Source organism: Panthera leo, chromosome C1 (assembly GCF_018350215.1).
Source record: "Panthera leo isolate Ple1 chromosome C1, P.leo_Ple1_pat1.1, whole genome shotgun sequence".
NCBI classification, from domain to species: Eukaryota; Metazoa; Chordata; class Mammalia; order Carnivora; family Felidae; genus Panthera; species Panthera leo.
The window spans coordinates 76,862,853-76,889,768 of record NC_056686.1 but is presented as its reverse complement, the minus strand read 5'-3'; the positions used below and the strand labels follow the sequence as shown (position 1 = coordinate 76,889,768).

Below are 26,916 nucleotides of genomic sequence, written 5' to 3'. Positions count from 1 at the left end.
AAGAAAAACATGCCAATTTTTGTCATCCTAATTCCATTTTCAAGAAAGGAAAAAGAAAAATGTCAGAAACTATATGAGAAAGCATGTTGAATCATAAAATTTAAATTGTAAGGGACCTTTGTGTAATTTTTCATTTTATAGTGAAAGAAACCAAGACTCTGAGAGATTAAATTACTTGCCTAAAATCACATATCTAATTAATGGCAGGACCAGAAATAGATTCTATATCTCTTGATTCCCAGTCCAATGCCATTTCTATAAAATGAAATTGACTTTTAGTTGTCAGTGGAGAATTGAAAATTGAATCTATATGAACTCTTTCAACTTTCCACTGTACAACTATATATTCTCTATTTCTGCATCCACCCTTAACTCTGTCTTAAAAGAAGAATTATCTTTTATTCTATTCAAGGCTTATCTCTCCAGCTGTAGTTTTAATCTTTCCAATCCTGCCTCCCCTTAGGGAGGGCCTTAGGAGACCAGTATCCATTTCCTCTTTCCCATATTGTCCATCTCTCTTCCTTATTTCTTTCTCTTCAACATATAAATATGCTCATGTCTCTTCCTTCTTCAGCTCCCTGTTCTCATCTAGCTACTCCTGACCATTTTGGTGGTAAGTGGCGGAAATGCTACTCAAAGTGACTTAATCACAAAAAAAGAAGACCACTCATGTAAACTTGTAAATCCAGACATGCATCTGGCTTTAATCTTGCTAGATCCAGGCACTATGATTTTAGTCATGCTTCTAGTTTTCTCTCAATCTTTTAGATATGCCTGTTACTACTTGGCTTTATTTTTTTCAATAGTCTTTCTCACATGACAGGTCACCCCTAACTCACATCTTCCCAGTTTAACAGACTTGGTAGAAAAACAGTCTTCCTCTTTTAGCTTTGGTAAACCAGAGTTCATTCTAACTGGCCTCAGCTGAGTCTTGTATTTCTCTCTTGATCAATTCCTACAGCCTGGGGATTGGGTCATATGTTCCCCCGCTGTAGCCCTAGGGACCAGGGTACCGTGAAAGACATCCTCACCAGGATCACATGGAATGGGTGGAGGCAGTTTCCCCAAAGGATGAAAAAGATACTCCTATTAAAAGAAGTGAAAAGGGGCATGTGGATGGCTCAGTTGGTTAAGCATCCAACTCTTGACTTTGGCTCAGGTCATGATCTCACAGCTTGTGAGTTTGAGCCCCATGTCAGGCTCTATGCTTACAGCCTGCACGGAGCCTGCTTGGGATTCTCTCTTTCCCTCTCTCTCTCTGCCCCTTCTTGCATCTCTCTCAAAATAAATAAACTTAAAAAAATTTTTTTTTAAGGGAAAGCATGTCAGGCAGACAAAAAAACAGAATCACCAGAGTCTTTATATACTTTAATGTCTTGCTTTCCACATCAAAACAAAAATTCTTCAAAAGGCAATTTATACTCACTGTGCTCATTTCCTTACCTCCTAGTCACTTTTCATTCACCAAAATTTGGATCCTCCATCACTCCTTTGAAACTGGTTTCATTTAGACCATTTAGTGATCTTCTAAGTTCTGAATTCAGTGAACTCTTTTCAATTTTTATTTTCTTTGACCTTTGTATTTGACACATTTGGTCTTTCCTTCCTTTTGGAAATCTCTTCTTTGGTTTTAATTAAGCCATTCTGCTTTTCCTACTACTTCTTGAATTGCTTGGGCTTTTCTTCCTTTTGATATTAGAAAAGATTCTTTCTTGCTTCTTTATTCTTCTTGCTTTGTAAACTTTTCTTATTCACTGCCATTCAAGTCCATGTCTACAATTACTAACTATATTTAGATGATTTCTACATCTGCATCTGTATCTTTCTGTCTAGCCCCTGACCCATCTATACAATCACCTTCCTGGACATATCCACCTAAAAGTTAACATATCAGCCTCTGAACTCTTTCTGTCTTCTCTGTACCTCACACTGCTCCTTTTCTTTTCTCCTTAGGTTGGTGAATGAATTCTCTTCTTTTCTAAGCTGCTAAAGGCAGAAAAAGAGTTATCCTAAGTATCTTACCTTACATGCAAGTAATCGCCATGTCCTATTTATTTTGTCTCCTAAACATCTCTCATATCTGTTCTTCTTCTCTCTCCCTTCTGCTGATACTCTAGCTTAGACATTCAATGTCTTATCCATTATAATATGTCTTACTTTTCTCTTTGCTTTCAGTCTCATTATCATTCCATCTGTACCTATTCCGAATGATCTAACAGGCATCTCCCATCACGTAAACCTCTTGCTAAAATATCTTCAGTAGTTATCCATTGCCTATATGGAAAAAAAAAAATGAATTCCTTAACATTGAAGTTAAGCATCAACATAATTTGGCACTTAAATGCTTGTGCGGTCTCAATGAGCCCTTTTCTTCTACTTTGTGCTCTAGAAATCCTGAAAACGTAGTTTACCAAACATTCTCTGGTCTCCCATACTGCTGTGTCTTTCACATGTTGCTCTCCCCTCACAGAGTATCTTGCCTTCCCCTCTTGCCCATTTTTCCAGGCACCACTCTATCAAGCTCAAATTCCAACATTAACTTCTAAGCATTTTACCCTCTTAGCGGTGTCCCCTCTGACTTCGTTATAGGTTTAAGTCCTGTTTCCTTTGCATTCTCATTGCACTTTGTGCCTACTTCTGTTTTTAGTATGTATTATATTGTGTATGTATATCAATGAACAGAAGTAGAAAAATGTGAACTGGAGTTGTAGAACAGTTGAGAGATAATGTAAGATTTGGCTAGGTGAAGAAAAGTGTAGAGGATATTTAAAAGTGAAGGAAACTCAGTGCGCTGGAGCAAACTTGTGCTGGCTTGTGAGAGATGATTATTCTTGGGAACCGTTCAGCCATTATTAAAAGTTTAATTATATAAAATTTCAATTAAATAAGTTATACTAAAAACAAAGACTGTATTCAGAACTAATATTCTACCATATATTACTGTTTTCTGTGTTCTTGAGATTATTTACCTCTATATTTGTATCTGTATGGTGGAAATACTATATTATGGGGTGCTACTATGCATTTCTTTTCAACTTTACTTTTAGAGATATTACATTGGACACTTGAAATTAATCATAATGGGAGTATTTATACCATAGAAATCAGCAAACACTACAAATTAGGACTTGATTTATTGTTTTGTTTAGATTTATGAGTGATGGATAAAATGTTAATAGTGCAGATTAGAGGCACCTAGGTGGCTCAGTTGGTTGAGTGTCCACCTTTGGCTCAGCTCCTGATCTCATGGTACGTGAGTGTGAGCTCCACATTGGGCTCATTGCTGTCAGCGCAGAGCCCGCTTTGGATCCTCTGTCCCCCGCCCCCCCCCCCCCACCCCTTTTCCACTCATGCTCTCTCAAAAATAAATAAACATTAAAAAAAATCATGCAGATTAAATTTAATAGTATGTTGTGTACATAGCTATTACATTGAGAATACCATGAAAAATTGAAGGAATATTGTAGTATTTGAAAACCATTGTCTAATTTAGCGAAGAAGTTGCCTAAGTCAGTGAATGAATGAGTAAAGTCCCAACCTCTGTCTTTGTTATTTTACTTTCATCTTAGTTGCTAAAGTCAACAAGAATGTTAAATAGCATTTATGTGAGAACTGTATTCATTTGTTAATTGTAATGATAGGTTGGCTATAGATGTAAGAGTTTGGCAAAACTCAATGAAAACATTCAGTGAAAATCAGATATATGGAATTTATAATTATGCATGTTATATATTTTATTATTATTTGTAAATCATGTGCTACATATCTTTTACCTATAATAAATACATATAATAAACACATGTATGTATATAAATGCATACATGTTTTGAGAAGCAATTTATTAAACATTTATTAGCACAATTACTTTGGAAAACTGCAAGAGTTAAAGGCATTTATTCCCTACAACAATCTTATGAAAAAGGTACTTTTATAATTCCCATTTTGCAGAGGAGAAATGAAGCTCAGAGACTTTAAATTAGTTGTTTAAGATTATACAATGAGAGAAGTGGAATTTTTCACCCAGGTAGTCTGGTTCTAAGCCCAGGCTATAAATAATAGATAACACTGAGGATTTTTTAGCAGGAGAAAATTAAGATCTATTTTGGATAAATATATTTCATAACAATATTCAAAATTCACCTGTAGGGAAAAGAGCTGGGGGGAGGAATACCATTTTAGAAATTATTCATTTTTAGAGTATGGGTATTCTCATCTAGAAATTAATAGGGAAAATTAATTCTGTCTGAAAGAATCTATTGAAAATTCAATTTAGTGCAACTATCAATATATGTACTACAGTAAATAGAATTGGTTGAAAACAATATTCAACAATAATGCTTGACCCAATACTTTTGAAAACTACTGTTCAAACCTCAGTTTAGTAGTTGAAAGATGTGTTTGATATATCAATAGAAAACGATGTTAATGGTTTAAAAAGTACCTATACTCTTTTATACATGCACATGACAGATTTTTCTAGATGGAACTCTTCTACAACTTCAAATGAGAAAGCCCCTCAAACAGTACTGTTCAACAGACATCTTAATGCATCTGGAAACCAGAATTTGACAGATGCGGATAAAAGTAATTCTCCATTCTCAGAAGTTCCGAATGTGAACTTTGAATTGGGAGATGAAGTTTGGGATGATTTTGATGATGAGAACTTAATAGAAGTTACTGATTTTTCAGCCGGTACTGAGAAGACAAATACATCAGGTAAAATTGTATCTTAGCATGAAATAATTTCATGAGAAATTCTTTGAGTATTTTTCAGTTCAGTTTCTGGGACTCATTTTCTTTGTCTTGTTTATGCGCTTGCTTAACTAGCTTTGGTTTGTTAAGATTATGATTTTTAACGAAACTGAAAAAGTAACCCTTCCATAAATTGCATTTCCTCCTCTAAGGACAGAGGTCAAGGTTTTCCATGATAATGGTGCAGCACATGAGCTTTTTCTATTCTATTGCTCCCCTATATTGTTAAAAACGCTATTCAAATTCAGATTATTTATTGAATTTTCCCTTATAAAACACACTATCCAGCTCTCAATTCTGTGATCACACATAATCTGCTAATGTTTGTGAAGGACAAAAAATACTCCATTTTTAAAAGTATTCATCTGTTAGCCAGGAAAATGAAAGACACCTTTTATTTCTAGCAGACATAACTGATTTTTTTTCAGGTATAAGTAAACAAAATTAGGAAAAAATTAATTTCTTCTGTATTGGATATTGTATTTAAATCGTATACAACCCCAAAATAATGGTACTGAATTTTCTAAATTACTGGCAGATTCACTCTATCTCACTAAAACAGAAAATGAAAATCTTGGTAAGTATATGAGAAGACAGCAAAATGGAGATACTGATGGATGACAGAAGGAAATCAGTCCTTCAGAACTATAGTTGCCTCTTAATGTATCCCACCCCAGTGCTCTTTAAAAAAAAAAATCTTCTTAAGGGAAGCAATTAGAAATCAAAATATTATTGTTTTAGGGCTCTAAGAATTGCCTAAAGAGCTATTATTCCTTCCAGAAGGAATAGGATTTGACCACGTTCACAAAATAGGTCCAGAGAATATATGATGTGGAGTTAGTAGGCACAATTTCCTGTATCGCTGTACAACTACTAGTCCCTACCTCAAAATTAATAGTCATGTGTATTGCAATTTAAGAGGCAATTTGTACTGATTCTTTGAGGTAGCTTAATCCTGTGAGGGCATAGCTTTGACACTGGAAAAATCAGTCTCAATAAATGTCATGTATATAGCACTTTAAATGAACTTAGCTACATGCAGACCATTGAAAATATTGAATGAAATTCAAACTGATCATTTACATGAGTTAAGTAAGTAAGTAAAAGTGGTTTGGGACCTTTTAGTATAGTGACTAATAAGCTAACCCGTGTGTTTATAGTTTTACTCCCTTAGCTTTGCTCCCTTATTTCTCTATGCAAATTAAATGTGATTAGTGAGAAGTATTCATTCCTTCTTTAATCAGATCATATCTGTTGGAGACAGCCCTTGTAGAACTTCTGAAAAGATCCATTCTTCTGTTTCCTGACAGTTTACTTCAAAATGTTATCTCTTTACATAGGATTTAGAAACACTTTGAGTTCAAGTATCCAGGGAAGTAAGCTGTCCCTTCAAGAGTCAAAGAGCAAATTCCAAGGAGAAATGTCAAAAAGGCAAGTTTTGGAATTTTGGTTTGAAATACTTTACAAGTGTATATCCTCCTGACATATAATTGGAGAATGGGGATCAAATCATTAGATGTCAGAGAAGCTATAAGGTATTAGCTAACCTGAACCTTCTTACTCTTAGAGCTGTGTTTCTCAAAGATCTATTGACAGACCAACTACTTCAAAAGTATTGAAATATATTAAAAGTGCACATTCCTAAAAAAAACAAAACAAAACAAAAAAAAAACAAAACACATTCCTGGGTCCCACACTAGACTTACTATATCATGATCTCTAGGGCTGGTGCACAGGAATTTTCACTTCTCAAAAGACTTGAAAAGTAAATAGTAGGAATTTGACAGGTAGAAAAGAGGAAGATAAGGCATTCCAGATAGAAGAAGCATGTGTGAAGGGATACGGCTTGAAAAGGCATCTCATGCCCAAGGGTCAATAAAGTGTTGTCTGTATGGTCACAGCATTGAGGCTGAGAGTGCTGAGGTCTGATTGTAAAGAGCCTCAAATGCCATATTTATATAACTTTACCATATCCAGTAGGTCAGGGCTCACAAACTGAAACCACCTTCAAGATGTAGTGGGCCAAGGCCAACCACAGAGTGTCCCATCTAAAAGGCACAACTGTAGAGATATCACAATTACAGATTTCAAGGTGTACTACAAAGCTGGGGCACCTGGCTGGCTCAGTCTGTAGAGCATACAACTCTTGATCTTGGGTTTATAAGTTTGAGCCCCACATTGGGTGTAGAGATTACTTAAAACTAAAATCTTAAATGAGGCACCTGGGTGGCTCAGTTGGTTAAGCGCCCGAATTTGGCTTGGGTCATGATCTCACACTCTGTGAGTTCGAGCCCTGCGTTGGGCTCTGTGCTGACAGCTCAGAGCCTGGAGCCTGCTTCATGTTCTGTGTTTCTCTCTCCCTCTCTCTCTCTCTCTCTCTCTCTCTGTCTCTCAAAAATAAATAAACATTAAAAAAATTTTTTTAATAATAAAATCTTAAAAAAAGATACACTACAAAAAATATTAATCAAAATGGTATGGTACTGGCAAAAAAATAGACACAACCACTTTTTTATACCATATACAAAATAAACTCAAAATGGATTAAAGCCCTAAGTATAAGACTTGAAACCATAAACTCCTAAAAAAAATACACAGGCAATAATCTCTTTGACATCAATTTTAGCAATATATTTATGGGTATATTTCCTCAGGCAAGGGAAACAAAAACAAAAATAAACTATTGGGACTAGGCCAAAATAAAAAGCTTTTGCACAGCAAAGGAAACCATGAGCAAAACAAAAAGGCAGCCTACTAAATGGGAGAAGATATTTGCAAATAATATATCCAATAAGGGGCTAATATCCAAAATATATAAACACTTTTACAACTCACACCAAAAAACCAATTTGATTTAAAAAATGGGCAGAGGGCCTGAATAGACATTTTTCCAAAGAAGACGTACAGATGGCTGACAGACGCATGGAAAGATGCTCAACATCACTAATTATCAGGAAAATGCAAATCAAAACCATGTGATATTACTTCACACCAGTTAGAATGGGTGATATCAAAAAGACAAGAAATAATAAGTGAGGAGGTAGAGAAAAGGGAACACTTGTGCACTGTTGGTGGGAATATAAATTGGTGCAACTACTGTGGAAAACAGTATGGAGGTTCCTCAAAAATTAGAAATACAACTATGGTAATACCACTGCTGGGTATTTACCCAGAGAAAAAAAACACTAATTCAAAAAGAAAATGCACCCCTGTGTTTATTGCAGCAGCATTTACAATAGCCAACATATGGAAGCAGCCCAAGTTGTGGGTATCGATGAATGACTAAAGAAGATATGAGATATTTATATATTTGTATCTATATAATATTACTCGTCCATAAAGAAGAATGAGATCTTTCCATTTACAACAACATAGATGGACCGAGAGGGTGTTATGCTAAATGAAATAAGTCAGATCATGTGATTTCACTTAGATGTGAAATCTACAAAAACAAAGCAAATGAACAAACAAACACAAAACAAGACTCTTAAATACAGAGAACAAACTGATGGTTGTGTGGCGGTGAATGACAAAATAGATAAAGGGGATTAAGATGTACAAGATTTCCACTGGTAAAATAAATAAGTCACAGAGATGAAAAGTACAGCACGGGGAATATAGTCAATAATATTCTAATGACATTGTATGGTGACAGATGGTAATACACTTACTGTGGCGAGCACTGAGTAATGTATAAAATTGATGAATCAGTAAGTTATATGCCTGAATTTAATATAACATTGTATGTCAATTATATTTCAATAATAAAAAGTAAAATAAATAAAAGGAGCAACCACTACTCAGGTCCAGCCAGTTGTTGCTGTGCAAGAAGTAAGTATCTAGTGTTGTCAAATATTCTGATTTTCAAAAAAAGCTAGGTGTCTAAAATTCGGTGTGACATCTCCTGACTTAAATTTTGAAAACTAATTTTTAAAAATGTGATATAATCTATAGCAACCCCCACTCCAGGTATAGTCTAGTTTTTAGTCTCCATAGTAAGCAGTAGGAAGCCTTCCAAGATACTTACGCACAGGATAAACAATTTGATGAGACAAAATTATTTGTAGATGAGATATAGGTATATGATATAATATAGATAGATAGATAGATAGATAGATAGATAGATAGATAGATAGATAGATTGAATTGTAGAAGGTGGGACCATGAGAAGCATGGTGGCCAGCACAAAAGACAGGTTATGGTAAGGCCTAAACTAGAGCAGAGGTGATGGGAACTGAGAGGTAGTTAGATTTTTGAAACATTTCATAGATAGCACATACTACAGTAGTTGAGGAAGAGGGAAAAAATACATGGCAAGTGAGTACACAAAGATGTTAATCTGAGAATATAAGGCACACAGACATTTGTAAAAGTAAATAGTAATTTTAAAAATGTTCAATTTTGGGGAACCTGACTGACTCAGTCAGTCAGTAGAGCATGAGACTTGTGATCTTAGAGTTGTGAGTTCAAGTCCCACATTGGGTGTGGAGCCTACTTTAAAACAACTTGAAGTATTTTTGCAGAAATGCGAAGTGCATCTGGATAGTGGACTTGGCGAGAAGTCATGGAGAGTAATTATAGCCACAACCAAAACTTTCCCCAAAAGAAATACTGACAACTTTTTATTCAGGGTCTAATTTACTTAAGGATTATTTATTTCTCCTAGTTTAAAAAAATACGAAATTTGTGGTGTCTCTTGGTATTTTTCTCTTATTTAGTCATTTTACTTATCAACATCATAGAATCATAGATTTCAGAGAATTCCAGAGCTGAAGTGTGCTTAATTTAAGCATCATTTAGTTTCTCCACTGCAAGATACTTGAATCACCATCCAACGCCATTGCCATAGGTATTCATGACATCTCTACTAAAACAGCTCTAGTGACCAGGAGCTCATTCACTTCAACATGCCTGATCCGTGTTTGGATCTCTCAGACCATTCAATAGCTTTTAAGAATATTTGTCTAAAATTTGTCTTCTTACTATTTCCATTCATTGGTTCTAACTCTGAGTCATACAAAATAAATGGATTAGAAGCATCAAAGTAGAACAAAGCTGTGGGTGTAGAGAAGCAAAAAATAGGTAGAAAGTAGGAAGATAACAAAGCACGTAGACAGTTTAGTGAGCCATACTTTTAGAAGCTATAAATAATTTGGGGAGAGTTTAAAAGTGATGAACAGAAAATAAGTGGATTTAAAAGGGAATCCTTATCAAGTAGCCTCTAAAGAAAAAATTGTGCCATAAGCTGGAACTAGAAAGAAGGCCTGTGGGACCTGAGGATTTGGGGTGGGAAGGAATCATGCTTTTCCTTTTGTACCCTTTTTGACTATTTTAATTCCTTGCTTTTGATCAAAAACAAAAAGATTCAATCCTATCAATACATGTACTTCTCTACTACCTGTATCCACTGCTTATTACTCTTTTTTTTTCTTTATATGAAATTTATTGTCAAATTGGTTTCCATACAACACCTGGTGCTCATCCCAACAGGTGCCCTCCTCAGTACCCCTCCCCCACCCTCCCCTCCCTCCCATCCCCCATCAACCCTCAGTTTGTTCTCAGTTTTTAAGAGTCTCTTATGTTTTGGCTCCCTCCCTCTCTCTCTCTTTTTTTTTTTTTTTTTTTTTTTTTTGGTGGGAATGCAAATTGGTCTTTATTACTCTTTACATGACTATCATATTTTAGCCTTTGAGTGTCATCTTAAATTGTCACCTCCTCAGACATGCATTCATGACTACCTTTTTAAAGTGGGTTTATGTCTTCACACTTTTTCTTGTAATATTACTCAATTAATTTCCTTCATATAACTTCAGGATCTATAATTATGTGTATTTATTGTTTACTCATTGTCTGCTCCCCTACTAGATGATAACTCCCTCAGGATTTGTTTACCTCTTCATACCTAGCTCCTAGTACAATATCTAGCATATGGTAGTGAATAATAAATGTTTTTTAATGAATAAATTTAATACAGAAGATTGAAGGTGAATCCTAGTGTAGTTTTAGATTGGAAGATAAATAAAGGTGTCTATCTACAGTGAGACCAGAGCAGGGAAAGGAGATTAAAAGTTGAGCCAGGTGCGATTTAGAAAAGATTTACAGACTGCTAGGTAATAGAAAATTAAGCATGAGACCCAATTTTAAGGAAAATTACTGAATGATTACTTCTGTAGCCTTTTAAAAATAGTATTTTTATCTAATTTGAAATATATATAGATTGGGGGACACCTAGATGGCTCAGTCAGTTAAGCGTCCAACTCTTGATTTCTGCTCAGGTCATGATTTCATAGTCGTGAGATCAAGCCTTCTGTCCAGCCCTGCCCTGAGCATGGAACCTGCTTAAGATTCTCTCTCTCCCTCTCCCTCTGCCCCTCCCCTGCTTGTGCTCACACTCTTCCTCTTTCTCAAAAAAAAAAAAAACAAAAAAAAAAATTAAAAAAATATGTATAAAGTGTTATTTTGTCTAAAGGAAAGGAGATAACACCAGATTTTCCATGAGTCTAAGAAACAGCATCTTTTTTTTTTTTGTAATAAATATGAAAGACTATAATCATCTTCCCCAAAGAATCACTATTGATCTAATTAAGATGGTTTGTTTCTCTTATTCCCATATTTTACAAATAATTAATTTTGATTTTTAGTGTTGTTTCATCACATGAGAAGCCAGATATTTATTTATCAGATTCTCCTGTGTTCAAGTTTGATGCATCCTCCATGACAAAATTGCCTCCACAAGCTGGAAATGCAGATATTGTAAGAAGCACTTCATTGTTTTTCTTTTAAATTCTGCCTGAAGAGTTAAACTTTCAGTGATTGCCTTTTTTTCTGTTTTCCTCAAAATATAGGTCTGTTTACAAGAAAGAAAACAGCAGAGTCTGTCACCAGAGATTGAAAAGCTGTGCTTTACTCACTCTAAAAAAATACCAAATTCTTCACATTTTATTGAGAAAGTGGATTTCTTTATTAGCAACAATGAATGTAAAAAGGAAATTGATTTCAGGTAAGAATTCTTTAAAGTCTTTCAAGACTATACCAATAAAAACTTTCTGTGAAGAAATTCAGCATTCCTTTTTCCTTGATTTATTTTAAAGATAACCTAAACATTTTATTTACTTAAAGACATTGAAAAGTTATACCCCTGGTGACCTAAACCCTTAAGACAATTCATAATTTTAAGTATGTCAGTTTTTGAGAATATATGTTTGATACTTTTAATTAAAATATATTTTGTTGCTAAACTTTTTTTTAAGGATTTGAACACAACATGTTGATAATGTAAAGTGTAAAATTACTAAAATCCAAATGAGATTTGCTAGTTTTTCAAAAGTTCAAGTTGTATTTTAGCCATGGAGCTTTTTCACAATTGTACAGGTTTGATGAAAAGTCATATTAAGTCAAATTAGTGCCCCCATGACTGGTCACTTCTATGGCTAACTATAGCAATTTCTCTATCTCTCTTTAATAGTCAAGGTTTACAGACTTGTTCACATATTGATTAAATATTACTTTTTTAAATGCTTAAAGAAATACCTAAGATGTTTGATCCCTACTTCTCACAGTTTATGAAATCTGATTTCCCCCCAACAGACTTCTTAAGGTTATGCATATTGAAGTTCATTTGATATATTACCTCTCAGCAATCTATATATATTTCTATATTTGCTTTTCCCCCCAGTAGGTATCATCCTGATGATGAAGCTGAGGAAATAAAGTCTTTTCTGGGAATATTTGATGGTATTTTCTAAAACAAACCAAAAAATTTTATCTTATATTAATAAGACAAAGTATAAAGACATCCAGTTATAAAGCAAGCATTTTATTTTTTAAAGGTAGTTCATAATTGTTCAATTTTTTTTTTCTCTTGGATTTGATCAGTTCTGTTGACTGATTTGCAACAAAATATTTGGACAGATTCATTTTCCTATTGTAACTTCATGAAAAGCACTCTCACAGTGGGTTTGTTTCAGTAAGCTGAAAATTAAGTTGCTCTTAGCAATTATTTGGTTATTAAATACATCTTGACTGGATTTTGACAGGAACTAATTAAAAAATTGTTCTTCAAAAACAAAAAACAAAAAAAAATTATTCTTAATTTTCTCAACAAGAAGAAAGGTAGTCTATGAAAAGAAATGATGCTAGGTTACTGAATCTGTTTATTGTATGGGTTATTCACCAATACTGTTTTGTTTTACTAAATATTTTTAAGAATCTGTGGCTGTCTGAACCTGTTGTTATATAATTTCAAATAATAATAAATGAAACATTAATCAACATAGATTGTTTTCCTTTAGCTTGTTTTCCAGTATGGTGAATCCTAAAACTTTGTTACGTTGACCTTTAGCAAACTCTATTTCATGTTATTTTCCCATGAATTTTCTCTCAAATTTATTGATATTTATTGATAAGTAGTGTATAGGCAGTCTAAGAAGTGTTTTTTATTCTATTTATTTATAGATACAGGTGAAGTTGAAGTCCACTTAAGAAATTTTAGGAATTTAGGGGCATCTGAGTGGTTTAGTTGGTTAAGTGTCTGACTCTTGATTTCAGCTCAAATCATGACCTCACAGTTAATGAGTTCAAGCTCTACATTGTGCTCTGCACTGACAGCACAGAACCTGCTTAGGATTCCCTCTCTCTCTCTCTCTCTCTCTCTCTCTGCCCCTCCCCCTCTCAAGCTCGCTCACTCTCACTCTCTCTCAAAATAAATAAATAAATAAATAGATAAATAAATAAATAAATAAATAAATAAATAAATAAATAAAAGAAATTTTAGGAATTTTTCTTTAAGCATAAAAGCCTTAGAGATGAGAAAAGTAGAGAAGAGAAACTTCCAGATGAGATTGTTGTTATTATCATTGGTAAACATTTATGAAGCATCATATATTAAGCATAGAGAAAAAGCTTAAAACAAAACTAAGAAGCTTTATTACCATGTTGAAAAATAAGAGCAACCAGTTCCTTTATTTTAGTCATCTTTACAATTGGCATGTTTCTGCATCTGAATCAATCATGCTACAACCTTTAAAGGTTATTAAACACCATTAAAATGAAAAATTGGTGCACTGCAATCTGCTCATCTTGCATACATAGACTATGACACTAAAGAAATAGCAATTTAATTCGAGACTTATTATGATCTGCTAAGCAAAAGCACTCTGCTTGATACTGCAAAGGAAGCAAATGATGAAAATACTGTTTTTGCTCTCATGGAGCCTACTTTACATTCTGGGAGAGAAACTAAGACATATAGTAATGCAATAATAAAATACAGAATACATTAGAGCAGTGGTTCTCAAGCTTCAGGGTACATTGCAGTCATCTAGAGGGCTTGTTTGGAAACAGAATGCAGGGAACCATACGCAGAGTTTCTGACTCAGTAAGTCTGGGCTGGGACCTGAGAATGTGCATTTCTAACAAATGCCCAAATAAATGCTGATGTTGCTGGTCCAAGGATTGCACCTTGAGAAACACTGCAATAGAGGTTTAAAGAGCTCTGGGAGTTCATAGGAGAGAGAACATAATCCTGACCATAGAGTCGGGGAAGCCTTTATACAGGAGTTAAATTTTTTTTTAATTTTTTTTAATGTTTATTTATTTTTGACAGAGAGAGAGACAGAGCATGAGCGGGGGAGGGGCAGAGAGAGAGGGAGACACAGAATCCGAAGCAGGCTCCAGGCTCTGAGCTGTCAGCACAGAGCCTGACACGGGGCTCGAACTCACAGACCGTGAGATCATAACCTGAGCCGAAGTCGGAAGCTCAACCAACTGAGCCACTCAGGCGCCCCTATACAGGAGTTAAAATTTGAGCTGAGCTTTAAAAGATGAAAATGATCTTGATGAACAAACACATGAGAGAAGAACATTCTGGCAGAGGAAACAGCTTGAGCAAAGCTCCTAGGGAGGAAAATATCTATTTGGGGAATAATGAATAGATAATATTAAACATAGGTTAGTGTTGTAGGAGGTGTTTGAAATGTATCTTAAGGCCAGACTGTGGAAGACTTTAAATGCTAAGAAACCTGAGCTTTATTCAGCAGACAAATGTTTCCCAAACTTGCCTGATCATAAGAAACATATGGATAATATATTAAATATAAAAATTCCTAGACCTTACCTGTTTCAGAATCGCCAGGTGAAAGGGACTGGGAATTCTATAGTTTTAACAAGACTTCAGGTTGTTCTTTATTATCAAGCCAATTTTGGAAACACATGGGTAGGTTCACTTCATAAGTAAAACAAATAGCAAATTAACAGCTTTATCATAGACATGCCTTATTTTGTGCAAGTGTTTACCTGGAAAGTTAAATGTAGTAGTTCTTAAGAAGTAGACTGATCTCTTAAAGGAGTCTAGTCACTGGGTATTCTTTCCATGAGTGAATAACCCTACGGTTTCCATTTTGTAGCATAAGGTTTAAATATATTTCGATGAACCACACAACAGAGCTTTACACAAAAATCTTTGTTGGATTCAATTTTTTCATCTTTTTTTTTTCAGTTAAAAAAGTCCTTAACAGGCTGTATTTTTCTCACAGTGTTGGCATAATGGCTCCTACCTCATAGGTATGAAACAAGAATTTAATAAGCCACTGCGTAGGACGCTCTTAGTTTAGGGACTGATGCATAATATGTTCTTAGTAAGTGGTAGTTGTTCATACTTAAAAAATATCCTTAGCAGTACTTTATTTTATTATTATTATTTTTCAAAGTTTATTTATTTTTGAAGGAGAGAGAGTGCAAGTGGGCCAAGGGCAGAAAGAGAGGGAGACACAGAATCCAAAGCAGGCTCCAGGCTCTGAGCTGTCAGCACAGAGCCTGAAGCAGCCCACAAGCCGTGAGACCATGACCTGAGCCAAAGTCGGACACTTAACTGACTGAGCCACCCAGGCGCCCCTACTGAGCAGTACTTTAAATAGCCCATGGGGAAGGGGTGAAGTAATAAAAAAAGACTGTCCCCAACTTCTGTCTGGACTCATAGTTTTTTAACTTTATGATGGTGTGAAAATGATATGCATTCAATAGAAACCATACTTGGTCTGTGAATTTTGATCTTTTCCCAGGCTGGTGATATGCATAGGATACTCTGTGGCAAGGTTGGGCAGGAGCAAGGAGCCGCAGCTCCCAGTCAGCCACAGGACCATGAGGATAGACAACCATACACTGACAAACCATTTTGTACCCATGCAACCAAACTGTTTTACTTTCAGTACAGTATTCAATAAAGTACGTGAAATATTCAACACTCTGTTATGAGATAGGCTTTGTGTGAGATGATTTTGTGCAACTGTAGGCTAATATAATTGTTCTGAGCATGTTTAAGACAGGCTAGGCTAAGCAATGATGCTCAGTATGTTTGGTGTATTAAATGTTTTTTAAAAGATGTTTTATTGGGGCGCCTGGGTGCCTCGGTCAGTTAAGCATCCAACTTCAGCTCAGGTCAGGATTTCATGGTTCATGAGTTCGAGCCCCACTGACAGCTGTACTGACAGCTCAGAGCCTGGAGCCTGCTTCAGATTCTGTGTCTCCCTCTCTTTTTGCCCCTCCCCCACTCATGCGCGCGCGCTCTCTCTCTCTCTCAAAAAAAAATAAAAATGTTTTATTTATTTTTTTGAGAGATAGAGAAAGAGAGAGACAGAGCATGAGCGGGGGAGGGACAGAGAGAGAGGGAGAGACAGAATCGCAAGCAGGCTCCACACTATCAGTGGAGCTCCAGTGCAGGGCTCGAACCCATGAACCGTGAGATCATGACCTGAGCCAAAATCAGAGTCAACACTTAACTGACTGAGCCACCCAGGCACCCCAAATGCATTTTTGACTTAATGGTGTTTTCTACTTATAATGGGTTCATCAGGATATAACCTTATCGTAAGTGTAAGTCAAGGAAAATCTGCATTCATTTGTCATATTTGAATTGCAGTAAGTTGCATAGGACTTGACAAATGAACTCTTTGACTTTCCATAGATGAATCATCCATAGAAATTTTCTCTTGGACCTCCCTCCTATGTACACTTCCTCATGCTTTCAGGTAGATTGCTCTATCTCTGTCCCCTCCTCACCAGCATTCTTAGTTTTATGGTCAGAGCATATATATCTATTTTAGTATTACCTTAAGTAAAATGTAATTAGAAAATAAATCTTCTGGGGCACCTGGGTGACTCAGTTGGCCAAGCGTCTGATTTCGGTTCAGGTCATGATCTCATGATTTGTGAGATCGAGTCCCACATCATGTTCCATACTGACAGCATGGAACCTGCTTGGAATTCTTGCTCTCCTCTCTCTCTGGTCCCCCCAGATCATGTGCACACGTGCAACTCTCTAAATAAATACACATTAAAAAATAAATCTTCAAATTCTATTATAATGCATTCCAAAACCAGATAGAAATGATTGCTAAATTATTCACAGTTTACTCCTTAGTAGGGTCACACAAAGTGTCTCTTTACTTTGACCCCATTTCTAGAAAACACCCTCATCAAGGATAGTTAGGGAGCTACTCCTTGAGGACCTGTAGCCTAGGGGTTATATGGATAACACCTGTGGCATCTTACATCAGAACAGGTGTCGATATAAAGAACCTCTTGGGGTGCCTGGGTGGCTCAGTCGGTTGAGTGTCTGACTTTGGCTCAATGTGAGTTCGAGCCCCGCGTGGGGCTCTGTGCTAACGGCTCAGAGCCCGGAGCCTGCTTCAGATGCTGTGTCTCTGTCTCTGTCTGTATCTCCCCTGCTCACACTCTGCCTCTCTCTCTCTCTCTCTCTGAAAAATAAACATTAAAAAAATTTTTTTTTAATTTAAGAACTTCTACTTTTGTGGGACTAGAGAAGATACCAGTGAGGAGAAAGTTAGGGCAAAGAGAAGTAAACTAAACTAAGTTTACTAAGTTTATTATGTAAATAGTCTAAGAATTTCAACGTGGGTTTTGGTTAGTGGAACAAACAAAACAAAAAGAACGGAAAATGCTGGCACTTCTTATCCTTTAGCTTGTCACTTCCTGGCTGCCAGTAGTTAAAGGCCTTGCCACTCGATGTCTGATCCAAAGACCAGTAATAGGAGAAACTCCTTGGAGCTGGAGTTAGAAGTTCTCAGGCCTCACTCCAGAACTACTGAACCAGAATCTGCATTTTAACAAGATCCTGGGTTGGTTACATGCACGTTGCATTGTGAGAAGCACTTATTTAAGGTGGAAAGGAAAGGAAAGGAGGCAATATCAGAATTTTAAGAGAATCCATTCCAGAAGACAACTAGAAGAGTAATGATGATTAGTTGGTTTTCTGCACATATATTTCCTATTTTAAATGTAATATGGTGATATCACTCTTGTTTAATTGCCTTTCAGTATAGGTTGTTTTCTTCACCAACTGTGTAAATTATCTTTATAATTCCCATGCATCAACTGGGTATTTTTTTTTTTTATGTAGCTTGAGAGGCACTTAGATGCTCTATAGAGTTTTGTTTTAATTAACATAATAAAAGCCGATAATTCAAAAGAGCAATCTTTGTCTTGCTTATTTTCACATTTCAGTTCAGAAACCTTTCCCTAAACTAACATATGCCTTAAAACTTCTTACATATTTTAGCAAAACAGAATGAAACAAACAAACAAAAAAAACCCAAACCCCATACTATTCTGAAAGATTTAGAAAAATGTGCATAAACCTGCACTCATATATGTTGTAACTATAATTTTTTTTTATCAAAAAAGGAATGAAAATTCAGCTGATATTAGCATTTTGCCCATTGAAGCACATCCTTATGACAGTAGGTGGCTTCAATCCTTTAGAAAGTACACACACAATAAAGTCATTATTCTGGGGTTTGTTTCTGTATTGATCAGTTTGGAAATGTAAACCTTTTACCATTTAGAAATTTTTAAAAAATTTGAAATTTAAATGAATTTTACTACAATATTTTTTCTCATTTCAAGTTTATTAAAATATTAGCAGTACAAATTATTCAGGTTGCAATTTATCAAAAGATCAACTCAGATGAAGTCCACATTAAAAAAAAAAAAAGGACAAACATAAACCAAAAACAATGAAAAGAGGAAGACAACAAAAAGATTTATCAGCAAGACTCTACAACTTAAAATTTGAGACAAAATGGAAACGAACTTTCCACAACTCACTCATCCACTATTGTCTTCAAGTGTTCTAGAGCTGGACTCATAGTCAACTTTTTTATGGTCAAAGTTTTAATTTTTATCATGTATGTGGTCATTTTGTTAACCCTTTGATTTTTGGTTTTCCTTTTCCACTGAGGATATGGACTTTGCATGCTCCTTATTTTTCAATGTGAAGAACTTTAATTCTTTGTCCTACTTTGTTCTCATTTTAAGAATGACTTTGATCTCTGTCAGCCTTTCCCCCCTGTTATTATTTGGGCTGTTAGGATGTTTTTAAGAGTAGATTCTTTTCAGGGCACCTGGGTGGCTCAGTAGGTTGAGAGTGAGACTTCGGCTCAGGCCATGATCTCATGGTTCTGTTTGTGGGTCTGAGCCCTGTGTTGGGCTCTGTGCTGACAGCTAGGAGCCTGAAGCTTGCTTTGGATTCTCGCTCTCTCACTTTCCCTCTCTCTCAAAAATAAATAAATATTAAAAAAAAAAAAAGATACATTCTTTTCTGACCTTCAGCATTTTCTTTCCAGTGTGAACTTTCTTGGTTTCTGTATTTTTTGTTGTTTCTGCTTTGATTTTCTTCTCTCTCTGAGCTCCATAAATCTCTCCTCCTTCTTTTTTTCTTGATGTTACTTTTCTCTGCTTTATGACCTTCCCCTCTTGTACCCTGTTCTCTGTATCTGTGGGACTCCTTGCTTCTGCTGCTAGTTCTATCAGGGCTTCTAGATTGCACCCTTCCACTCCAGCCCTACTGCTTCTTTCTCTCATTCTACCATTGTAACTGGTTTTCCTTTGGGGATGCTTTATTTTGTAGTTTTACCCTGTACACCACTTTCTTCTCTGACAACCACAAGCACTTTAAAGATACCATATAAATGTTTCTCATAATATCCCTTTGATACTGGGGTCAGATAAAAGAACCTCACCTTGTGGGTGACAAAATTGAGTTGATTCTCCAGGTCACATGTTTCTTAAACTATTAAGAAGTGGCATCTGGTTTACAGTCTTCTTGTAGCTGGTAGAATTAATTTTTGTTGAAAAAATGGGACCATTTTATTGTATTTCAGCCTCACCTCAACTATGGAAAAAGAAGAAAAGCTCTTTCTTTTCTTTTTTAGAATCCTGCTCGCACCCTGTCTCCTATGTGTTTGTTGGAGCCCAATTCCTTCTTGATGAGAGTGAGGTACTAGGAGGAGGGCTGAGGCCCCAGGAGGAGTGAGGACAGAGGAGTAACTGTTGATGAGTGATGACCATGTAACTGTTTGCCTTTGGTTGTATCACGTTCCCTTCTAGACTATGTGCATCTGTTACTTGTCTCACTTTTATTATGATCATGCTCACTTGCTCTTTGATTTCTATTTAAACTTCTCTTTAATTTTACCCCTTTCCTGATCTTTTCCTTTAGACTTTGACTTTTCTTTAACAGTCTCATGATCCCTTCCTTTACTCCTTGACCCCATATTCTTTTCTTCATGTCCATTATACTTTGTATTATCGTTTTTTTTCTTTTTTTGTATTATGCTTTTCTTAACTCTGATTTCTGTTTGCTCTTATTGCCTCTTTTAGATTTGGCCCCTTTTTCACCTTGTTTTTATTATATTATCTTTTTTTCTGAATGTCTTCTGATGTCTCTCTCGTTGCTGTTAGATTTATGGTCTTAAACTTTCTTTTCCTCTTTACTTTTTGTTTGGACTCTTGGCATGCCTATGGTCAGTTATATTTTTCTCTTTTACTCCAACTGGGCTTCTTTGATTTTCTTTTGTTTCAGTTTTAGCTAACTCATTCTTAAGCTCCTTTGATTGATCTTTCACCATTGGATACCCTCATTCTTTGAGCTTTCTGAATCTCGTGCCTCCACTGTGAAGTAGTCTCACTACATCTGAAACGATCCCTTGAACTGGATCTGGAAGGAGTTTGATAATGTTGTTGTTCTATTTCTTTAATTTTATTGCCAGACCTAGTAACTGAAAGTCTCCTCTGCTGTGAAGTAGGCTGGAAGTTAGGTAGATCAATCTCTCTCTCTCTCTCTCTCTCTCTCTCTCTCTCTCTCTCTCTCCCCTCTCTGCTTTCTTTGCCATCAGCTCTGGGAGCACTTTTTCTAATTAAGAATCAATTTTCAGGCATAGGAGGGAACTCTTCTGGATAAACAATACACTTGTGTTATGCTTTAAGATTTTCAGCCTCACTTTCACTAGATGTGATTTTCTTTTCTTTCTATTGTGTGTGGGGGGGGCATTTTTCCTACGTTTCTTTTCTTTTTTTTTTAAAGAAAATTTAAGAGAAATTTTAAAATTTCTTTTCAGAAGCACTTTTAGAATCAGAATAGGACTGAGAATCTCTTGAGCTATATGAGTCACTGGATGGGGAGGGAGGAGGAGGAGGATTTATGCATTTTTTTCTTTCTTTAGTTTGGGAATTAGCCCTCCACAACTGAGTGTCTACCTCAGCAAATGGTTTGCTCACTGCATCTGTTTTCTGGTTTTCTCTCTTGCACGACTTCTTGCAGAGAAGTCATTTGCCCCCAAAACAACATGATACCCATCTAAATGAGGAGCTGTTTTTGTTAGGAAGAACTGTGAACCGTTTGTATCCTTCCTTCTTTCACTGATAAGAGAGATTCTCTCTTGTGTTTAACAATGAAATTCTCGTCTTCAAAATATCCTCCATTTTCTTCACTGAAGTCACCACCTGACTTCACCTATGAAGTCACAACCATAATATCTTTGACAATGCTGTGAAAAAGAAAACTCTTATAATGGCCCCTGAGTGAATATCCCTGACCCCTTTTCACTTGTAAAAAAACAATGAAATTCATCCCATGTTTGGGGGAACACATCAGAAAAAAATTCAAAGACAACTCTTCCAGCAGGTTGATTATTAATGGCAATGTCAAAAAAAAAAAAAAAAAAAAAAAAAACTCGTAAAACATTGAGGATGCTGAATCATTGTTCCAATGGCTCCAATACTTAAATCTTTAAATAGAGAAAAATCAGGAACAAACTGATTCAATCAAGGACAACTGATCCAATCCTTTTGCTCCTGTACTGGTAACACTCTCCTCTCCCTGGGATCCTGTCCTTCAGAACTGCACTGATGTACTTCAGAACTACACTGCCCAGAAAAGGCACTAAAGTCCACTACTACAATCACCTTTACTGATTAATTCACTACAAAAGTTTTATTTTACTTTTAAAATTACTTTAATTTTTTCTTTCCGTTGTTATCTGATACATTTTTAAATAGGGAAATAATTGAATGGTACAATAAAACAAACCTTAGATTCTAATTCAGAATTTCAACTTATAGCACTAGAAAACAGCCCACTAAAATACTAAATTACTTACCCATAGTAGAATTACTTGCCCTTGGCAGAACCAGAATTGAACCCAGGTTGGTATTATACTTTTCCTACTTTAATTCCTATTCTTAAGCAATGAGGTTATACCTCATACTTACTTTTGTAAACTTTTTATCTTTTATCATAAATGTAAAATGTACTTCACTCTCTTCTTCCTTAAATGTATTAAGGAATTCTTTTCTAGCTATGAGGCAAAATAGTTAAATTCTAAATACAATTTAGATAGAAGTACAGTTATTGCTATACTTATAGTTTTGAAATATTGCACACGTATAAATTTTAGTATATGTATTGTAGATTAGAATGGTCTTGCTATGCATCACTGTTTGAAAATGACCAAATATCTTATGGTTCTTTCATTGAACATAGTGATTGAAGAGCTGCTTTATACTACCTATATTAGAAAGATTAATATGAGCAGGTCATGTTTCAAGGGACCCATAGATGATCCAGGTAACAATGATCAAAATGCAACAAAAACATAGGCCTTTTAAAGTTATCAAGGTGTTTTGTTTTTTTTTTAATGTTTGTTTATTTTGAAAAAGAGCAGGGGAGGAGCAGTGATAGAGAGAGAGGGAGAATCCCAAGCAGGCTCCACACTGTCACTGCAGACGCCCGACACGGGGCTCGATCCTATGAACTGCGAGATCATGACTTAAGATCAAAAGTCAGACGTTTAACCAAGTGAGCCACCCAGGTACTGCTAAAGTTATCAATGTTTTTAAAAAATTAATATCATCACCATCAAATTACATTACCAACATGTTTTTTTCTAGACTCTACAAAAGATTTATAGTGTCTGGACTTCTTATGGAGGTAACATGCAGACATAGTCAAATCTTTGAAAAGGAAGGCTACACATTCTTTTAGATAGTGGATTATAAAAAGTTAGAGAATGGAGTGACTTTGGAAAGGAGCAAGAGATCACAGTACAGATTGACAGATTCTGGAAGGAGAAGGGAATAAAGGGATTGAAGAAATGAGTCATGGGCATCTGACAGGTTGGAGTCAGGATCATTTACATGCATATATGGTATGTAATTAAAATGTACAATTTGGGTGAAAGGAAATTACAGTCGAGAACTTATCAGTGTATAAAGTAACCCATGTTTCTAATGAAAGAAAAATATTTTAGTTGGAAGACTTATTCATTATGGGAAGTTAAAGTATTTAAAATTTAAAATAGTTTTAGATGGGAATGATAAAACATATATCCTTCCCTACTTTAATGTATTTTTGAGATATTAACCAACGTTGTTGTTATTTTGTTTTGTTTTTTTTTTTCCTGTTGTCTCCTTCATTGAGGCAGCTAAACTATAAACTAGATGTTCCTCAAGAAAGGGTTATCAAATCCTTGAATTTTAAAATTTCAAATCTAAGATCCAGACTTGAGATAAAATAATTTGAAAAATACCTGATGGGCCAAAACCTATTTTTCCTGCCCCCCAAGACTGAAGATTCTCTAGACTTGGAGAAAAGGAGAGAAGTCAGTGGAAAAGAAAAGAGCTCAGATGCTGGGTACCTGAAAGAAGACCCGGGCTCAGCTTTCTCTTGGATTTATTCTAAAGTCACGTGTGGTAAGATTGGGGGAAAAATAGAATACTCCTCTCTGCTCAATTTTAGAAATTTAAGAGCAGAAGGAATGTCACTATTCCTGTGTACTTTGAGAAGGTGGCAAGACCCCAGAGTTCTCCCTCACTCCCGCATGCCGATGGCACAGAGCAATAGGGTAGAGATGGTGGTGTGGTAGGTTAATGTTAAAGGGGAGACTGAGGTAGCCTTGTAGAGTCCCTGTGGGCATGTAGAGCAGCAGAAGCATTTCCCATGAGCCAAAGGCTACTATAGGGATGAGATAGGGCCTGTTGGTGCCACATTCCTTTTCTCACTCTCCCAGAAGTCACAGAAACTAGTGTCCAACACAAGGAGTACACAGCTGTAAACTTTGTGGACTGCCAATCAGGACCAGGATGTGTGCCTCATCAGATAGTAGCACAGAGAGGATGACAACTAACAACAGGAGATGGTCCCCTGGATCATAAACACAATCCCAGCATAAGGTGAGGGGAGACCGCATTGATGGAGATTGATTTCCAACATCTAGTGGAATGGGGGTTTGCAACAGAGACTAAAAGTTGGCATTTCTTGCATACTTGAGTTTATGATCTTAAACTTGGACCCACTATATTATTAACAGTGATAGGTTTGTGAAAGAAGTCTCATTTTGTAATATCATTAGTAACAAGTAACATCTTCAGATTCAATATGATCTACCAAAAGCATTATGACATACTAATGTCAACTGGTGTAGAAACTCAGATCTGAATCTCAGTCATCAGGTAGAGATTTTGCTCAGGTGCTAAACATATCTTCTCTTTTTAAAAAAAGCAAAATAGAACAAAACAGTACTAGCTAACATTACTAAGTATATGTCCTGTACTTTGTCCTAAGCCCTATGGATGGCATATTTAATCCTTTCAATAGTCCTATGAGGTAAATACACTCATTATGCATGTATTTTATGCATGCAAAAGCTAAATGTATTGCCAAATGTTGCAAATCTTGAACTTTATGTGATTTGAGAACCCTTTGCATAATCATTTTGCTGTTCTGTCTAGAATGAAGTACTGAAATACTACATCTTTAAAGTTACATCCAATCATCAAAATCCATGTTTTTCTAATCTTCAGAGTTTTCCTGTTGGAGAATTTAAGGCAAATTCAAGGAGACTCTTAGTCAAGACACATTCTACAGTCTCTGTCTCTGGTTTCCAGAGAAGCAAGATGACCATGACCTTCTCCATAGATGTACCGATCGTTGAACCAAGCCTTCCCCTTTACACGTCACCTATCGACACGAGTAGACATCTTTTCTTCCCATTTGGCTCTGAAACTTCAGGTCTCTATTTTGATTTTTAGTTTTTACACTTAAGCTACTGTATTTTAGTTTGTTTCTCTGACCTGCCTCTCCCAAGGCTATTTATCTTCCCTAGATCGATGACTTCATTCCGAAACCCAGTATTTTGAAAAGAGAGGGGAAAAAAGGAGGCCCTGTTTTTAACAAAATACTCTTAAAAAGGGAAACTTGGGTTTTTTGTGTGTGTTTTTGTGTGTGGTGTTTTGTTTTGTTTTGTTTTGTTTTGCCAGTGCTGTGTTATAAAGCTTCCCTGCTGCTAATCCATGAAAACTAGCCTAAATAAGAGAGGAGACACAGCTTTTTGTGACCTCTTCTGGGATTATAGTACTTCAGTCATATCTGCTTGGAATATAATTGCCATCTGGTTATTTTTCTCCATAATATATAGTTACATGTGATTTTTTTCACACCTCTCATTTAGGAATATATTGTTTTGAAGAAAAGTTTGAAAGTTAAACACAAACCTTTACTGAGAGTATTTGATTATCTATCTTATAAAAATATGACTGAATAAAGTTACACCTGAAGTTCTATTTTTATCCTTAAATTAAAGTTTAAAGAAAGGAAAGGGATTAGCAGTTATTATTAGATTTTTATGTTAAAAATTATGAACTTTCAATATATAAATTTCAGGTTTTTCCCAATAGGCTTTATTACTTCTTCTGATTGTCTTTTCATTTTCATGTGCTGTCCATCAACCAACTGTTTCCTATCCTTTTGGGATTTTCCTCAATTTCTGTTTGCATTACAATGTCGTATTTCTTTTATTTTAAATGACTTTAATTTCATTTTTAATATATAGTGAGAACACACTGTAATAAGTTCATTTCACTACTTTTCAGTTTCAAAATAACTTTGTCTTTTGAAATTTCTGCCTCCTAAATTAAGTCAAGCATTTCAGAGACTTCATAGAAAGAAACATTCTCTTTTCTCTTTAAAAGAATTCCATGTGTCTAAGCACTTTTATAAAGTAGAGGTGTTTAGTAACATAGAATCTCCAGTGTAATAAATATTTCTCCATTGGGATATTTCTATTGGCAGAATTATGTAAAGCAATTTATAGCTTCATGCTCTTATAAGAAAGATTGTTTTCTTTCTCTTCTTTCTTCACAATAAAAAGAGCTTTATTAGATTTTTTCTGATTATGAAAGCACATGCTTATTTACAATAACTATACTATAAAAATAATTCAGCAGTTACATGCAGTAGACTTGTACACCTAGCAACATAGATCTGAAACACATAGTACTAGGTGGAAAATGTAAGAAACAGGATGAGAAACCATCTAAGTAAATTTAAAATATCTGTACAAAAAAAAATTTTTTTAGGACTATACAAACAAAATAAAAGATTTATATTAAATGCATTAGGATAGTTGTTAGTGGGGGTGGTTTGGGTTATCTAAGTAGGAAATGGGGTTCAAAGATAGTAAAAGAAGAAATTTCAGATAATTTAAAAGTACGAGGAATTTAAAATCACCCTTAATTCCACTCCTTGATAATATCACAGCACATAGTTTGGAATATAGCCATCCAGATAACACACACATACACATGCATACACATACACATGCATGCACACACACATTTTAAAGTGGGATTATAATCTGTTTTTAATCTTATTTTCATTAAACAGTATAATATAAATCTGTTGTTATAAATCATTTTTAATGTAGTACGTGCATGGATCTGTATAACCTATTCAATGACTACCCCATGGATGTATATTTAGGTTTTTTCCAGTTCTTTTTAATGACTAATGTTACAATTAACATTCTTATACAT

The 26,916-nt window shown here is 35.4% G+C and overlaps 1 protein-coding gene and 1 pseudogene across 12 annotated transcripts in view; one reads left to right on the top strand and one right to left on the bottom strand.

Moving 5' to 3' along the window:
• HFM1 (helicase for meiosis 1) overlaps positions 1 to 16,030 on the top strand; it is a 91,778-nt gene extending 75,748 nt beyond the window's left edge. For 8 of the 12 annotated variants that reach the window (XM_042952779.1, XM_042952778.1, XM_042952777.1 and 5 more), the window contains 5 exons: positions 4,471 to 4,716; positions 6,093 to 6,183; positions 11,394 to 11,505; positions 11,598 to 11,752; positions 15,810 to 16,030. In XM_042952779.1, coding sequence (XP_042808713.1) covers positions 4,471 to 4,716; positions 6,093 to 6,183; positions 11,394 to 11,505; positions 11,598 to 11,752; positions 15,810 to 16,002 — 797 coding nt within the window. In that variant the 3' untranslated portion in view covers positions 16,003 to 16,030. Of the gene's footprint in view, positions 1 to 4,470; positions 4,717 to 6,092; positions 6,184 to 11,393; positions 11,506 to 11,597; positions 11,753 to 12,427; positions 13,018 to 15,809 lie in introns of those variants that run through there. The other 4 variants (XR_006206334.1, XM_042952784.1, XM_042952783.1 and 1 more) reach the window with 4 other exon arrangements.
• A 4,017-nt stretch (positions 16,031 to 20,047) lies between these two features.
• Positions 20,048 to 22,311, bottom strand: LOC122225919 (annotated as a pseudogene).
• Positions 22,312 to 26,916: the final 4,605 nt, after the last annotated feature.